Here is a 17,548-nt window from a genome sequence, read left to right as displayed (position 1 = left end):
GAAAATGAATGAAAGCATATTTTGCTTTTGGGAACTAAAAAACATTTTGAGCTATTTGTGAACTTAGAAATTAGAGAACATTGTGTCCCGCTCAAGAACTGATAAACATCTTTGAACTTCAAACTGATTGCAGAAGTGAGTTTTTTAAGTGTACAATTTTGTAACCGTGTACAGCACAAGAAGGTTACTATTGCTCCGTCAACCACAAGTAACTCAAAGGCCTGGTTTATTTTAAAAAATAAGTTCAGCAGCTGAACTTACCCGGTCTTGTACAAACACGTCTCTCTTGTTCTTTAGGAAGGTTGAAAGATTTCCAAAACGACAGTACTCGACAATGACCATGAGCGGTCCTGTACACACAGGACAGACACACAGGCTATAGTCGTAGTAAGTGCAAGGCAAGGTTATCACAGTTAACTAAACCTAAACTAAAACTTAAAGTAGATGTGGAAAAAAAACACAGTTTAGTTAAGAAGAAATAAAAACAAAAACTGGACTTTTGAACAAAAATAATTTAACTGAAATTATCTTGTGAACTTGTAAAACTAACAAATTAAATACAAATATAGAGGAAATATCCTTAACTTTAGTATTAGTTAGTTTGATAAAAAATTATGGTAAATTATGTTCTTAAAAATTTGGTAAAACTTTGCCTGATGAGGCTTTGATGGACGTGTTTATTGAGTTTGTTTTACAGATTTTCCTCAATATGACATATGTCCTCTATTCAATAATAATTAAAAATAAAAATAGAAGACTAAAGCTAATGGAAGATTAGTGGAATTAATAAGAACTAACCCAAAACAAATGGGTTTCAAAGAGTTAAAACTAAACTGAAGTGACAAAAAACTGTCTTGAAACTGACTGAAACTAAACTGAATTCAATAAATAAATGAATGAATAAATAAAATAATGATAAAACACAAAAAAGTAACTATAAATACAACAAACTGTAATAACTCTGTCGTAAGGCCACAAACACGCAGGTACTGACTGCAAATTCAATTAAATTAACAGGAACACAGTGAATCCACACATATGTGGTGACAAATGCATGGAAACCCCTTGACACACACACACACACACACACACACACACACACACACACACACACACACACACACACACACACACACACACACACACACACACACACACACCTCCTGGTTTGGTGCAAGCTCCCAAAAGGTTCACGACATTCAAATGGTTTCCAATGTGGTTGAGGATCTTCAATTCAGTCATCAACGCCTTGTGTTCGTTGGCTGTAGCGCCCTCTGGTGGATAGAAGGAAGAATAGTAAAGTGAGTGGCACAAAAGGGTTTTAAATTGTAGTTAAATTTAACAGAATATCATGGACCTAACCTTTGAGCATCTTTACAGCCACAGTCTTGCAGCTGGTGCCTTTGTTTATACCAAATGCAGATGCCTGCATGACTTTACCAAAGGCCCCACGGCCTAGAAGCTTTCCTGAGAGAAAAAAGACAGCGTGAGAATGTGAATGAAACGGATACGGGAGGTGTGTTTTGTGTCTTTTTAAAACAACTCAGTTAATTATGATTATCATCCAATCCAGATGTGAGGAGCTGATAACAGAAGACTTTAGACCGCACCAGCTGCCCATCTGCCCAAATCCCACCCTGATGACCGTAAGAGCTGATTAGTTTCGGTAAACACTGTTTACATGTCTCATGCTGGGGTTAATTAGCTGAGCACAGACAACACAGACTAAAAGTCTGATTAATGGAATGAGAGTCACTCCCAATAATAAGCTGATAAGGTCTATGAGAAAATCCTTGTGTTGTTACGTGGGCTTAAATACCTCCTTTCTCCCCCACTGCATTCACAACATCAGTCTAATCTCAGCCCACACAAGAGTATCACGCTAAAAACATTTTTTCTTTAATAGATTGAAGCAGCATACCTAATTTCAGGCGCTCCCGGGGGAACTCCCATTGGTTGGGGTCATAATGCAACCTCTCGCACTGCTCATCTATCGGCCCCTCTCCTGTGTCCAGTACGATTGACAAGTACTCGGTTTTGGTGTATGAGCTGTTGGGCTTTGGAAGACAGTCGGTATCAGTAAAAAGAAAATAAATAAATAAAATCAATTACTACTGTTTTTAATCCAGAACCTGACAGATTAGCTGCAACATAGTCAGTTTAGAGGGACGTCTGAGACATTGAAAAGCAAGCGGACATTAATAAATAACTATAAAATCAGATTTTTAGTTACTGTGAAGCTGATAGAAGCAACATCTTTAAAAGGTTTGTCTATGCATAAAAGAGACATTAAAATCATAGATTTGTCGTCAAATCATGTCGTCGAAAGGTATTATTTAATGAGCTACTTTCACTTATCATATTCTATTATAATATACGCTATTTTATTATATATTTTATATGTATTATATTATTACTATTATTACTGTATATAAATGTACCAGCAAAGAGCATAGTTTGCACCTTAGCAACCCTTTTCTGTAACAACGGCACATTAAAAAGGAAAAAAATGTAAATTGTGCATTCAAATGTAAAATTAATTTGTTTTTGTACGTATTTATGTCAATGCATTAATTAGGATTTTCTGTTGTAGAGTGAACCTGTCAAGCGGTTTCCGTAGTGTAGTGGTTATCACGTTCGCCTCACACGCGAAAGGTCCCCGGTTCGAAACCGGGCGGAAACAGGCCGTTACTTTATTCTTTTTAAATTTAAAAAAAAGAACTGAATATCCCGGAGGAACCCACCCGAGGGATTAATAAAGTATCATCTAATCTAAACCACTAGTTCTTTAAACATATATAAACACCTCGCATCAGTCTAGGAAAACAAAATGATTGTGGAAATTGTTATTTACCAACATAAAAATATTCACTGAGAAAAACATATGAAAGAGGAGAGGGAGGTTAAAGGAAGAGCTGAGGTGCTGGTGAAAAATTGCCCTCAATCCAAAAACAGTTAACTTTGGTTCTATGAATTCAGGATGATCGCCAAAACATGATGGGCATTTGTCATGGTCATCCTCCAGCCAGTTATTCTTTCAGTGACATAGAAAATATAACTGACTGCAGGATGGAGTACCTGTGCCAACTTGGAGGGGTAAGGGGATCTTAAGAGTAAAAGTGGAGCCTCTTCCTGCCCATTTAAAGATACCACCAAAGCTACCACACATCAGCCAGAGTAGCATTACACAAGTCCAATAAGTGGGATAATGGCAGGGCAGAAATGCTCAGCTTAGTCAGGCCAGAAATGCTACAGTGTGGGAAACACTTAGACACCAAATAAAAGCGCCAGCACGCAAAATGCTGTTAGGCAGTCAAATTGGCAGCAGAGTAAGAAACACTCAGCCACACGACAAACAGATGAAAATAGCACATACAACACTGGAGGATCACAACACAAGGCTGCTGCGTAGCAAAAAGCCTCAGCTCTATTAGACAAAATCAGCACCTGTGATGTCGACATGGATGTTGGATAATGGCTATTACTGTAGTGTTGCCTCTGTACATAATCACAGTGGATGCTCTTGAAGTGGAAGATGTTCAGTTTTAATTACAAGGATTTTGCAAAAGTATTGGATTTACTGTTTATGAATTATAGACATTTTTTATACAGATTGCCTCATTTTTAGAGGCTCAGAAATAATTGGCAAGCAGTTTCATAACCAGGCGAGGGCTTTCCCTCATTTCCTTTAATGACAAACTAAACAGATGAAAGATCTGGAGCTGGTCTGATTCCAAGCGTTGAACTGTTCCTGAAACAGAGGTCATCATTAGACTGAGAAGACGCTCAAATAAACCTAACAGCGAGAGAGGAAAAAAGAAGGAATGCAGTGGGCAGCTCTGCAACATCACGGGGCCTCGAAAAGAGTTATGGAAAAACTAGTTTGGACAGATGAAACCAAGGTTACCAGAATGATGGGAAGAAAAAAACAGATTGGAGAAGGAGAGAAACTGGGGATGGACTGTGAAGTGTACAGGATATTGATATTGAAGCATACTGTAAAAGCAATCTAAGACTTAGAAAACATAAAATTGATAGTACATATTTTTCTCATTATGCATAAAACAAGTAAAAAACAAGCAAAATAATCCTCTCACCTGCTTCATTTTTCGTATGAAGAGCGTGAGCAAAAACCAAAAGAGAGCAGCCACCACACAGGTACAGGTGAGAGTAGGGATTTCAAGAAATGAGCTTTCTGGAGCACCTGCACACACAAACACACCCCTCAGCTTAATGCTGCTTAAATCTCTAGGTATTTATTCTTTTATGTACATAAAGAGCAGCGCAGGGTAGAATATATGTATATAAAAGAATATATTAATTAATAAAATTAATGTTTATTCCTTTTTGCAGTTCTGAAAACTCCAATAGTTTATCAGACTGAGGTACTTGATGCTTTAATTATCCGTCCGAATGGGGTCACTATGATTTCACGGTCGCATAGACCAAAGACCATCATCCTTCCCTCTCATTAAATCTGGGTTTATTATTATTTTCAAATCTTTTTTAATGGGATGATGAAGAAATGCCCAGCTCACTACTATGTGGAGCCTCTTGGAGACGCAGGCTGGACCCTTCCGGAGGAAATAAAAATGGGAGACAGCTTCCTTCCTCACTGATCCGAACACAACAACACACAACACACACACACACACACACACACACACACACACACACTCTTTTCCAGACCTGGACTGGGAGGAACCACAGAGGTCCTGCCTTCTCTACTACCTCCGGACGTCAGTGTGTGTGTGTGTGTGTGTGTGTGTGTGTGTGTGTGTGTGTGTGTGTGTGTGTGTGTGTGTGTGTGAATGAGGGAAACTGAACAAAAGGCTGAGTACGTTTATGTTAAGACGTACTTTGATCAATGTTTACTTAGAAATTAATAAACAGACGTTCATCATCCTCCATTAATAGAACTGACACACTCTCTGTATAAACACTACATCAAAACAATGCGATGTACTTTACTAAATGTCTGCATTCACATTACACACCTATTTACACACGTGAAAACAAAGCACGTTCAAACATGGTTATATATGGATGTGTTACATCGGCAACTGTGTGGAGAGCCAATTAAAAGGCAGCGATCCTTACCGCTAACCCATATGTAGGCCGAGCTCTCCGCAGACCCCCTCTCATTGGTGGCCTGGCACGTATACAGACCCTCGTCCTCCACTGTGATCCGGTCAATATGGAGCGTCGCTTCCTCTGCTGATATAACAATACCTGAAGACGGCAACAAATAAATTACAGGCCACCGGTTTACTGCTAAAGTTTACGCGTTAAGATTTCTTTTTCTTTACCTGATCCCTGCAGCAGAACACGCTGGTCTTTGTACCATGTGATGGTTGGGGGTGGGACCCCTCGACATGGACAGCTGAGGGTCACTGAGCTGCTAACATTGACGGTGCAATCTGTCAAATTACTCACCAGGACAGGAGGCTCCAGGACTGAAGGGGGAGAAAGAGATGAATTATACTAACTTTAATCTGAATTTTCTGCTTAATCTGTCTCATGTAATATTTGAGAGACTGTGTATTTATGGGACTTATATTGCCACAACTACTACTTCTAATAATAATAATGAGCTCAAAAACAAACCCCTTCCTCTTCCTCAAAGAGGAGTGTGTGTAATCTAACCGAATGCATTAATTATACTGTCCTTGTAGTTTATGCATGCAATTTTACTTCATATCATTATTGGAGAAGTATAGTAATTTTTTACAAATATTTTTTACAGCAAAAAACACAAAAATAATCAAGTTTAAACATTCATTTGACAGATTACCGACACCAGAGTACTGTTTAAAGCAAAATCATCCCCACTTTGATTGCATGGTAACATTATGCCATAATGAGTTATTTTCCTCTTTGATGAAATAAAGAAACAGCAGCGAACTTCAGACGTTTGTGTCATCTTGTACATTTCTAATGCAAGAATAATTTGTACTTTGAGCACATTGTTTCTGGCAGTTTCCACTGCTGTGTCTACTTTTAGCTCTGTTTTGATCTATACTCACTAAGGAAATGGACGTCTCTTTTGCTTATTGCCAACTTTGTTCATTTTCATACTCTTCATTACAGTTTTTCCGCTTTGCCTGTTGTGGCCAAAATTAGTGACTGCTGAACAGTAAAAATACACCAGAACAGGAATCATCAGCCAAAATACACGATGACTGTGTATCTTAGCTGTATATACAACTACAGAGTCACCCGAATATGGCATTAATTGCACACACACGCACACACAAACATAAATTTGTAAGATTATTGTTTGCTGAGGATTATTTAAAATCTGTAGAAATGCAAGCAGAGCTATTTTCTCCCACAGTTCTCTGGATCCGAGCCACTTCTGGACAATAAGTATGAGCTGGTAGTGACACATGTAGAAGAATGGGCTTGATGAAAACAGATTTTTCTTTATTATGGAAAAACACAACTTTGTTCTTGACTTTGGCCCTTTGACTGCTCATGTTTGGGTCCTCTGGCACCTTATATCGAACCATCAGCTGTACGCTGCTTGCAAGTGTCACCAGTAGTGACACGTTTGAATAACTGATAAATAAATGTATAGATGAATATGAATGGAATTACATAGATGTTTTCTTCTTTGTTATGTGGTATAAATGTTAAGTTAGCAGTAGTTTGGATCATTTTAGGATTATTTTGGTCACACCACCTCTGTTTTTTACCTTTTTTACTCCTCTTGAGCTAAAAGTCCCCATAGTTCACTTTTAAAGTAACTTTATAGCCTCTGCATACAGTAAGGGTCCATTTACCCACTGCTGATAATAAGAACTAAAAATAAGAACTTCTCAGTTCTTGTGGGCTAGTCTGTTTTTTTCACCACTTGATAATTAACTGAAAAAACAACAGTTTTTACAGTAGTCACAGTCGTAGTTACAGTTTTGTGATAAAGTGAAACTGCTGCTATTTGTTTCCCATAGTTTTCTGGACCTGTGCCACTTTTGGACAATAACTACAATGCTGGTAGTGACACACGTGGAAGAGTGGCCTTGGCTTAAACCTGTGACTCAGCTGAAGTTTGGGTCCTCTTGGGCCTTTTTTTTTTATTAATAACCCTGCAATACAAAGAGCCGCAACAATGGGGTGAATTTAAGGTTAATAAAATTAAACTCAATAATAAATCTAAAAAATAGATTTTACAGACAAATGAAACCTCAAAAGCAATATTTAGTCCTAGACCCTTAAATGGCTGAACTGTGATTGCCAGAAAATTTGAATGTTTTAAAAGTTTAGTTTTTATTGAACTTCAAGACAGATTAAAAAAAATAAAACACGAATTTGGATTGGAGTTTTAACTTGCGTCATATTTGCTACATTTTTTTCCCTTTAATTTATTGCTTAAAAATCTATCGTGCAATTTTTGAGTGTGGGCGGCACTTCTGCTGTAGGAGTCTCAAAAACGTACAAAATCTCACGTAACAAATCTGACTCATTCAGTGTGAAGGGGTTAAAAAAAATAAGCCATCTGAAATAAAATAGAAATATCCAGGAATTGTTGTTAATTTACGTCAACGCAACATTCCCGACAAAGCTTTGGTACATTTTCTTTAATAAGACATTGGATGTCTACATAACACGACTTTGAGTTCAGAAAGTGTTGTGTGTGTATTCATAGATAGAGACTGACTCCTGTTCTGAAGTGATAATTAAAAGGAGTAAAAGTGAAAGTAATAAAAATGAAAGTAAAACTAAGGATTTTCAAACAAGAAAAACTGAGCTGAAACAATGAAAAATCACTCCGGAAATGAAGTGAAACTGAATTGAACTAAAAACAAAAGAACATTTTCATTGTGCGGACAGCTGCTTGTGCGTAAGTGCATACAATGAGACCAACGCAACTCTTATACACTATAACTGCACAACGATGCATGATAATAAAAACAGATGACTTCATACTCTCCATGTTTTAAAATTTTCTCAGTTTCTCCCCTTTTCTTGTTTTTCCAGCCCCACCACCACCACTTCTTTCATCCTAGTCACCCCGTATCTCTAGTAATTCCCTTGCTGGGTGTCCCGTGGGAGGAAGTTGACGCGCTAAGCCCTGATTGTATTGAGAACAGCCGTAAAAGACACGAAGAAAAGTCACTTAACCACTGCAACTGATTGTTGTTTCCTCTATCTTCCTCCTGCACAACAATTGATGATTGTCTGTGAAGGCTGGGGCCTGACAGTGTCTGATTGGCTGATTGTTCCTGCAGCGCTGCGCAGGGGCCTGTAAATGTGGCATTGTGGGAAGTGCCATTGTGTGCTCTTCCTCCAGTCAAGAGCTCATTCCCACGTGAAAGAGGTGCTGAGCTGGAGTGCAAGAGCAAAGCTAGGGTGGGGCCCCAGGAAACTAAGGGGACCCATTCCCAAGCAGCAAGACCCCTGCGAATGTGTGTGTTTGCAAACAAGTGCAACATAAAGTACTAGAACAACATGAAGAGGCTGTGAGTTTAAATGTCCTCAATATTTCCTTTTTTCCTTTTCTTTTTATAGAAAACTAATTTTAAGTTAAACTCCTTCCGTAAGTCTGCAAACACATATTCAAGATCGCCATAAGCAAAACACTTGAAACTACAATAGGTTTCACTAATCTTCAAAAGCTTTGTGCAGCTTTATGTCCCTTGGCTTCATTTATCCCACTGGGAGAACTTCAAACCTTGCATGTCATGATTTGTAAGAAGGCAGAGGACTTAAAACCTCTAGCATGAGCCAGCAAATAACAAGCTGTAGAATTTAACTCCCAAATACTTCCTGTGTGAAGGTTAAAAGACTGGATTTATAACATTAAATATATCTGACTCTGTGTGGTTTTAAAAGGGCTTTCTTCTTTATGAGTGCATTAGGTTGAGATTACTCACTTGTCACCTCCACCTGTGTTTCCAGGTGTGTCTCCTGCCCGGTGACGATGTGGCGGGCGGAGCATCTGTAGGCTCCACTGTCTCTGGCCGTCAGGTTGCTTATTAACAGGACCAGCGAGTTGGAGAAATCTCCAACCATGAACTGCTGATTATTCGAGCCGCGAGACTGGGCTTCCTCTGTGTTGTTCATTCTCTGCCATGACAGTGCTGTGTACAGGTATTTATTGGCTAAACAGGTGAGGCGGAGGTCTCCACCCTCTCTGGCCTCCTCCATCTGCTTTACACAGAAGCCTCCAGGGACATCTGATGGAGACAGAGCAGAGAAATACATGATTAGTTGGAAAGAAGAAGTAAGGAGGAGGTATAAACAAATACCCTCCACTGAGATGAATAAGCCGTCTCAGTTTCCCGACATGCGAGTCTGGATCCTGACTGGTGCCTGAAACCAGGAGAGCTCATTCTACCAATGCTTCATTTCTATAACCTTTGATGACTATGTTGAATGGCCATTGTGGGTTAAAGCAGCTAGTGGAATACAGTAAAAAGGCTTTTTATTTACTTTAGCCATCTGAAACTTCCCGTGGAAACGGCTTGAGAGTTTCCTGATGGCAGATAGTGTTTATCTTTCCCGAACACCCCAAGGCCTCCCGAAATAAAGTGGACCTGCCAGTCCAAGGAAGTGCGCTGCACGAGGAAGTGGAACGATAAGAGCGCCAGGTTCCTGTTTCGCTCTTGCTCACACACTAAAAGCTCAGCGCAGCCTGACTGTAGACACATACACACTCAGGTTTTACCTGTACAACACACTTCACATCGCACGCAAAACCACAGAGTTCGAAATGTACGTGATGCATGCAAACTGTTATGTGCTACCAGGTATTTTCAGCTCTGCATGATATCTTTGTGCAGACATTTCTGCTCAGCTTTACTTCAGTTCTTGTATCTGAACAGTATTTCACACTTCTGGTTTTAAGTATATCGGCATCATACTGACTGCAGTTTTATTTTTTTATTATTGTCAACCATTTAAATCCATTGCTCTGGAACATCAAGGTCTCTTTTTATATCAGTGTGGTGATCTTGCTGCAATATTCTTGCAGGTCTCTGACACAACCATCCCATCCCTAGCTTTAGATTTAAATCCTCATCTATGTAATATTTTGCTATTTGTTTTTCTTTATCTGTACCAATCTCCAATTTCCTTTCACTCTTGATTTGTTTTCCTGTTGATTAAAATATCCTTATCTTTTTTTGTTTTTCAAACATGATCATTATGCGAATAAGTCTGTCTGCACATTTGCACATATTTATGGCCTCTTCATTTACTGCTAATGTTGACTGAAGGGTATTTTATTTTTCATACAACATATTAAAGATGTTGTAAGCTCAAGTTCATCATAAAACCCTGAAAATGTGCCAGCCATTAGGGAATGTATGCATGTGTGTGTGCACATTGGTGTAAAAAGCAAATCAATATGAATCATAGAGTTCAGAAGATTTTAACCTTCATGTTAGTAATGGAGTTATTTACAGTTAAGTTTTTGAATAAAGGTGTTTTTTGTGTGTGCTATTTTGCCTTTGTGGATTTCAGCTTTAATTCAAGGTGTTGTGCAAAAGTATTGCATTAACTGTTCAGGATTTACAGCCATTCTTACACACAGTCCCACATTTTCAGAGGCACAGAAGTAAGAGGTCAACTGGCCGACAAGCAGTTTTTCCCCTGAACTCTGAAGTCATCATTAGCCTAAAAAAACCCCAAATAATCTGTTACACTTCTTAAAAATAAGGATTCATGAATCCACTTGCCAACTCAGCAACACCAAAAGGCCTGAAAGACCAGAGAAGGTGATTAAAATGGATGATCGCAGAATTCTTTCCATGGTTAAGAAAAATCCCATCACATTATCTAGTCAAGAACAGTCTCGAGGAGGTAGATACGTTATTGTAAGGTCTACAATTAAGAGACCTTCATGCGTGTAAATACAGAGTTGCAAAGGTACAAACCACTGGTTACACTCAGGAACAAGAAGGAGGCATTAGACTTTGTCAGGAAACAAACTAAACGAGCCTGCACTGGTGAAAAAAAGATATTTGGAAAAATTAAAACCAAGTTAAACTTGCACCAGAATGAAGAGAAAACAGCTCATGAAGTTTACTGCATCATCTGTCAAACATAGTGGAGACAACATGATGAACTTGCCTCTTTTGGCTGCTGGGCTGGCAGGTTGTCTTTGTGTGTTTTGTGTTAGAGATGCACAGCGGGTGTGGTTGAGTTATTAGTGATTGGGAACACCTCGGCCCAGTCTTCACCAGTATAGACGCAGACTCCATTTGCTCCCTCGGGGAAAAACAACTCGACCTTTTTCCTTTTCCCCTCTACCCAAACAACATTTCACTCACCAAGTTAGGCAAAAAGCAAACATGCCAACACTACTCACTTACTGACTGAGGAATGTTTTTGTCCTGTGGTAACTTCTTTGGGTTTTGTTGAATTCAAATAAAATGTTTTTGTTGTTTTACTTGACTAATGGTCTCATTATGTGTCACAGCTTTTAAGCTACTCATGACAGAATAGTAATGTATGGCTGCCAAACGAATTAAGCCACTATTGTACATTAATGATGTGAGAGCTGCTAGAAGTAGTAGGATGAATTGTGAAGTGTCCAGGGCTCTATTGTCTGCTCTGATTCAGCCAAATGGCACACAACTGTTTGGACAGTGCTTCACAGTGCAAATAGATAATGACTCAAAGCAAACTGCAAAAGCAACCCAAGAGTTTTTTAAGTCAAAGAAATGGGATATGTCTCAATGGCCAAGTCAAAACTGAAGGCACAGAGACCCACAAACTGAAGCATTTGGTGATGTTCATGGGATCTACACTACAGAGATTCACTGACTGCAAAGGATTTTTAACCAAATATTAAAAACAATCCTTATATTTAAGATTATGTTAGTTTGTTCAATTGAGTGTCTAAAAAAGGGTGGACTTTGCGTTTAAAGCTGTAATTTTGAAACAATTCATGCAACACCTTTTTAAAGTCCCTGAATTAAATCTGAGAGGCTGCTCTGCAATTACATCTTGAATGTTTGAAAATCCACTATAGTGGTGTGCAGAGACAAATCTGGTAAAAAAATGCCATTGCCAAAAAAACCTATGGACCTAACTGTAGTATAACTATACAGTATAAGATAGTCTGGTGTTTCTATTTTGGGACCATGCAGGCTCTGCATAAAGAGACTTTGAGTTAATGGTTACAAAGGATCAAGCAGAAGCTTTACTCCATGTTTATGTTGTGGGAATAAGGAAAGAAAACTCCCACAATGATTGATCTTGTCTGGGATCACCTGTGATGTAGAAGTGGATGTCTAGCTGGTCTGCCCCCGCAGAGTTGGAGGCGATGCAGCGATACACTCCAGACACAAAGGCCTCTGCTACAGTCAGGACCCCCACCGTCTATGGAGAGCACAAACATCCGCATGAACAAACCGGCACTCAGGACATTATGAAAAACACCCACATTCATAAAGTTCAGGCTCATTACCTCTGCCACTGATGGCAGGAATCATGTTTTCCATGGGCTCACTGAGAAGACAATAGGGGTCTCTGAGCCAGACCTCTTGCCCATTTCCAACTTAGTAGGTCAACACTAGTATTATAGGTGAGAAGCTCTGAGTGTGTGTGGGAGAGACTTTACTACGAGTGAACCTGCAAGAGTGTGCAGTGGAGTGTGCCTTTAATAAGAGGTTTAAAATATTATGCACACTCTTTTTGGATTAGTGCACCTGCAGCAAAGGAATCTGCCAGAATTTGGACATGAAATTTTTCCTATAGAGCAAACTGGGATTTTTTTAAAACCTTATTTTCTACACTAATGTAACTACACAGCCTGTTTCTAGCCAATCACAGCTTTTCTGTCAGTCCCAGTGTGTATTTCTGTTCTTTACTTACCCTTTTCTTCCCCTGAAGCACTTCCTCTCTGTGCGTAACACTCAGGATGCGGTTGTGTGTAGACGAGGCGGGGAGACTCTCTGTCACAGGGCTCCATAGCGAGGAGGACGTGGGACACACACACCTTGAAGGCGGAGGAAGAGAGGGACTCAGCTGCGTTTGACAAAAATAATTTTTGGCTGCTTCCAGGTGTGCGAGTGTTTTTCTCAGCTGTGCTCAGCAGGAGGAAGACCAGAACATCAGGAAAACGCTTTGACAGCTGCTGCTTGATGTTAAACCATGAATCACATCATCGTTACTATCACCACATTTTTGTCAGTAGCCTCATGTCGTCTTTCCCTGCCCTGCGAGCTGACAATAGTGGATCTTTGAAGTGCTATGTAATGTTGGATTGTTCATCTATGAAGGATGCAGAGGTGGTATTGTCATCCTGCCGATTAACTTCCTTCTATTCTTAACAAATTAGCCCACATTTCCAGGACACGAGTTCCTGTCTCTCAATGACTCTCGCAAGTCTAAATCCATAGATTACACACCGGAGGAGCTGTGGGAACTTGAGCTTATGCAAGGCGCTTTTTGGTTATTTACGCACATCACCTCATGACGAAAAAATTCTTAAATTATACAAGAGTTGGGTGGGGCCTTAATACACATAGACTGCCTGATCAGTTAGTTTCACAACTCTAGGAGAGAAGATCATCCCTTGGTTTTTTTTTCCATTTCTTGTAATTAGTCTGTGTAGGAAATGCTAAATGCTAAATTCATGAATTGGAATTATCTAGATCAAATATGATGTGACGTAAAGAGATACAAAAATACAACCAGGAGTGAGTTTTTTCTTTGCAATATAATAATGATGTTAATAGTATTGTGTTCTGTAGATATTCATTTTGTTTCCTTTGTTCTTTTTAAACATACTTTAAGAAGTTTCCAATGTAGTAAAAATAAGTGCAAGTGCAGGATTTTGTTATTTTAATAAACGTGATATAATTTTGAGTATGATTTTTCTGTATATAATATATACATTTAGAGTAATTTAGTGAAATTTGTTTAAATGTTTAGTAAAATATATCAAGTGAAAAAAGATTTTGACCATAAATTGATCTTGTTTACCAAAAAAACCCCAAGGAAAAGTGTGCATGGATTCAAATGATTCATTACTTAAACAATAACTGCAGTGTACATAACAAAGTCATAATAACATAATTTTCATATCTGATACCATATGTGCCTGGATGCTGTCAGTACAAACAATGACAGTAAGAAACATAAAATCACTTTGACCTTCAGATCGCTCTATTGACCCTTAAGGAGAGATTAAGCGTCAAATGTGACACGATATATGAAGCTGTGACAACACACTACAATTGTAAGGATCATAGTTTATAAGTTATTTTGTCAATTTTCGACCAATAAATCATTAAGTTGACTTTGAAGATCTTGATGGATGTAAACCATTAATGGACACAAAGTTTTTATCAGAATTCATTTAAAAACTTTCGACCGATCATGTTTGCAGACCTACAGGCATAAACTTTTTGGTGGAAATAATAACTCTCGTGCTTATTCAAAACGTTAACTATTCAGATCAAAATTTTAATTCTTTTAGCTATAAGGAAATGCATGGATATAATTATTTCTACTACATAAGTGATGTTTCTAGAGAAAACACAGTCACACTGCATTCAAGTGTTGCTGTAAAAGCAAACATTTAAAGGATTTGTTATCTGAATGCTGTTGAAGTTTGCTGTTGAAGTTTGCTGTGTCAGAGCTTGAATTTCTAAAGTGCATCAAACCAGCGGAAATTTCATGTGAATTCCATTTTAGGAAAGTTTGAAACAATAATGTCACCTCTCAGGAACTGAAACTAAGAGAAGGATGATGCATTCATGAGGCAAGCTGCTCACATTTGAAAAAAACACAACAGTGTGGCTTCTGTTTGATTGTCGGTCCACAATTTAAATATAGAAGGATGTATAAATTAAAATAATCCAAAATTCTGTGATTTATAGAATAGTTAAAGCTGTTTTATCAGTGGAAAACAGAATAAATGCATTATATTAGGATATATAGTGTTGGATCAGGTGACCAAGAATCCTCCCTTAGTTATGGTGCAATAGGTCTATGCTGCTGGGCGAGTCCCATGATGCACTGAGTGTTTCTTCTTCAGTCACCTGTTTCACTCGCTCTGTGTTAATACACATTTCTTCATGTAATTATTATTAAACTCTGGCTCTCTTTCACAGCGTGCCTTTGTCGTGTTTTCCATCCCTCAACCTAACAGGTCGCGGCAGATGGCCGCCCCTCCCTGAATCTGGTTTTTCCTTTCCACTGTCGCTAAAGCTCTTGCTCATAGCAACTGTTGTTGTGATTTGGCTCTAAATAAATAAAGTTGAATTGAATTGAATAATAAATGGTTAAGATGAGCAAATTTTTAAATTTAGAACCAACAGTCACACAGTTCTGTAAAAAACTGACAGTGAGGCAACAATACACTGGAAAAGTTATGCAACGCTAGCAAAACGTGTGGTGAAACCTGTAATGTTAGGAGTGAAGATGTGGAGGAATTCACTACTCTGTGAAAGACTGTGTGGGCAATGTAAAATGTTTCTCAACATGAAATTACAAAGAACTGGGGCGTTTCATTAAAAAAAAAAAAGTAAGCGCAGACTTTCAGTATTGAGCAAAATGCAAAACTGAAAGTCTGATCTACACTAGAAACAAACAAGTTTGAAATCACTGAAGTGTTGCAGGAACACTTCTGAAAACAACTATCGGTGAACACAGCTCGTCTCTGCGCCCACATATTCAGGTTAACACTGAAACATTAAAAAAAGAACTTATATAACTATATATATCCAGCGCTGCCACTTTCTCTGGGTCAAATTAAAATGGATTTGATGATGCAAAGCGGAACATCTTGCCTAATTTTTGCAAGACCAGATTGCAACATGCTGATTGTGTGATTGTTGCGCTGCCACTCTGGTCCAGACCTGCTATTGAAAACAACAATTAGCTCATTACAGTGAGTAAAACCCACACTATAATCAGATTCGTCATTCATAATTTTATTTTTTTATGCTGTAAATCAACAAGCAAAGAAATCCTCAGAAGTTTCAGAGGACCATATAGTCATTTTTCTAAAGTTTATTATTTTTATTTATTATTTATATTCTTTTCAGATTTTAAGAAATATCTTACAAAGCCTCATGGCAAAAAAGACAACCTTTACAAACGTTTAACTTTTATGCATGCTAATTATTTGTGTTGAGATTTGTTATTTTTAAAAACTGTTTAGATGTTATTACAAAATATCTGAAATATTTTATATTATAGTGAAAAAAATATTGCTCCTTCATTTCATCTAGTGAATGCAATTTTGATATGTTTAAAGGGGAAATGAGTCTGTTTGCAGAGAGACAAAAAACCAAAGTGCGACACCGATTAGATCTCCAGTGGATTCAGTTTATTTGTTCTCACATTTAATCTGTTATTGATCTGGAAAAGTCCTGCGTGTGTTATCCTCTATCGCCTCTCAGCTGGACAGCTACTGCCCAGATTCACTTTCTCTCGCTTGCAGATGGCTCAAATTGCAGCAGATCACTCCTGTTTTAACTCGGCCGCACTGGCTGCCTGTGAAGTTTTGAATAGATTTTAAACAATGGATTAGCTCCACGATACTGATCTTTTAACTCTGTATTTCGCCTCCAGGTCACTGAGGTCATCATTCCAATGACTTCCCTCACTGCCCTCACGTAAAAGCTAAAGGCGACCTTTCAGGTTATTGCCCTTGGGCTCTGAAACAGCGTACCTTCCCACAGAAGAAGCTGTTCAGCTGACAGCATTAAATCGCCTCTAAATACCTCACTATTTTTAGATTTGTAGGTATTTTAGTCAAATCTGAGGTCTCTCGTGGTTTGGTCGAGCTCACTGTAAATTTTTTTATGTTACAGTCACAGTTTTTTATCTTCGTTAAAATTAGTTGTGTTTTTATTCAAATTTTCTAATTTTTTCCACTTATGATCTTTACTATGTTCTGTTTACGTGTATGTTCCTGTTCAAATAAAACTGACTTCAAGTGATTAAGCTAACACTTACTGAACTGTTAATTATTCATGTCAACCACTCATGTGAAGCCAGTTTAAATGGGGAAATCCTGAGCAATGAATAAATTCTCAGTAACTTACAAATGTTAATGTCTTAAGCTGAGGTATTTATAGCTCACATACCTCAGCACAACAAGTACAGACTTCACCTCCACAGATTTAAGCTCTCCTCTTTGTGCCTCACTTTCAGTACACTGCAGGTGATCATCTGGCTGCACACAAACAGCCTAAATAGTGAAGAACGTTACTTAAATATGTAGAAAAACATAAAACGGATGCCTTTAGTTTCTAGTCTACTATAAAAACACTAGTTGTGATTACAGAATTAAATTTTTAATGTGAAAAATCTGGTGTACACCTGCAGACCAAGCCGCTGGACTGAAAACTGAAGTTTCCTCACATACCCACTGGAGGCTGGCTCCACAGGTGAGTGAATCCCTGTAGACTCCCAAGTCTTAATGGCCAGTTTTGCAGCAGAAATAAACAAACCTGGACTTTGTGTGCAGGGGTGATTTCTTTTTTATTTGCATAAAACAGCTACCTTATAAAAGGATGTCCCCTCCTTTTTTAAGACATTAACCCTCCTCCCGCTTGTAAACTATCACTTCCACTTTGTC

The 17,548-nt window shown here is 38.4% G+C and overlaps 1 protein-coding gene and 1 non-coding gene across 2 annotated transcripts in view; one reads left to right on the top strand and one right to left on the bottom strand.

Moving 5' to 3' along the window:
* flt1 (fms related receptor tyrosine kinase 1) overlaps positions 1 to 17,548 on the bottom strand; it is a 40,379-nt gene that overhangs the window by 8,091 nt on the left and 14,740 nt on the right. The window contains exons 11-20 of the mRNA XM_031739173.2: positions 12,826 to 12,949; positions 12,222 to 12,330; positions 8,877 to 9,179; positions 5,310 to 5,456; positions 5,101 to 5,232; positions 4,098 to 4,204; positions 1,922 to 2,057; positions 1,363 to 1,467; positions 1,161 to 1,274; positions 262 to 350 (exon numbers count right to left, since the gene is read on the bottom strand). Of these exons, the coding sequence (XP_031595033.1) occupies positions 262 to 350; positions 1,161 to 1,274; positions 1,363 to 1,467; positions 1,922 to 2,057; positions 4,098 to 4,204; positions 5,101 to 5,232; positions 5,310 to 5,456; positions 8,877 to 9,179; positions 12,222 to 12,330; positions 12,826 to 12,949 (1,366 nt within the window). The remainder of the gene's footprint in view (positions 1 to 261; positions 351 to 1,160; positions 1,275 to 1,362; positions 1,468 to 1,921; positions 2,058 to 4,097; positions 4,205 to 5,100; positions 5,233 to 5,309; positions 5,457 to 8,876; positions 9,180 to 12,221; positions 12,331 to 12,825; positions 12,950 to 17,548) is intronic.
* Positions 2,611 to 2,683, top strand: trnav-cac. Its single transcript has one exon. It is a non-coding gene; the product is annotated as a tRNA-Val (tRNA).

The sequence above is a fragment of the Oreochromis aureus genome, linkage group 9, assembly GCF_013358895.1.
Source record: "Oreochromis aureus strain Israel breed Guangdong linkage group 9, ZZ_aureus, whole genome shotgun sequence".
NCBI lineage: Eukaryota > Metazoa > Chordata > Actinopteri > Cichliformes > Cichlidae > Oreochromis > Oreochromis aureus.
This window is presented reverse-complemented; position numbering and strand designations above follow the sequence as displayed.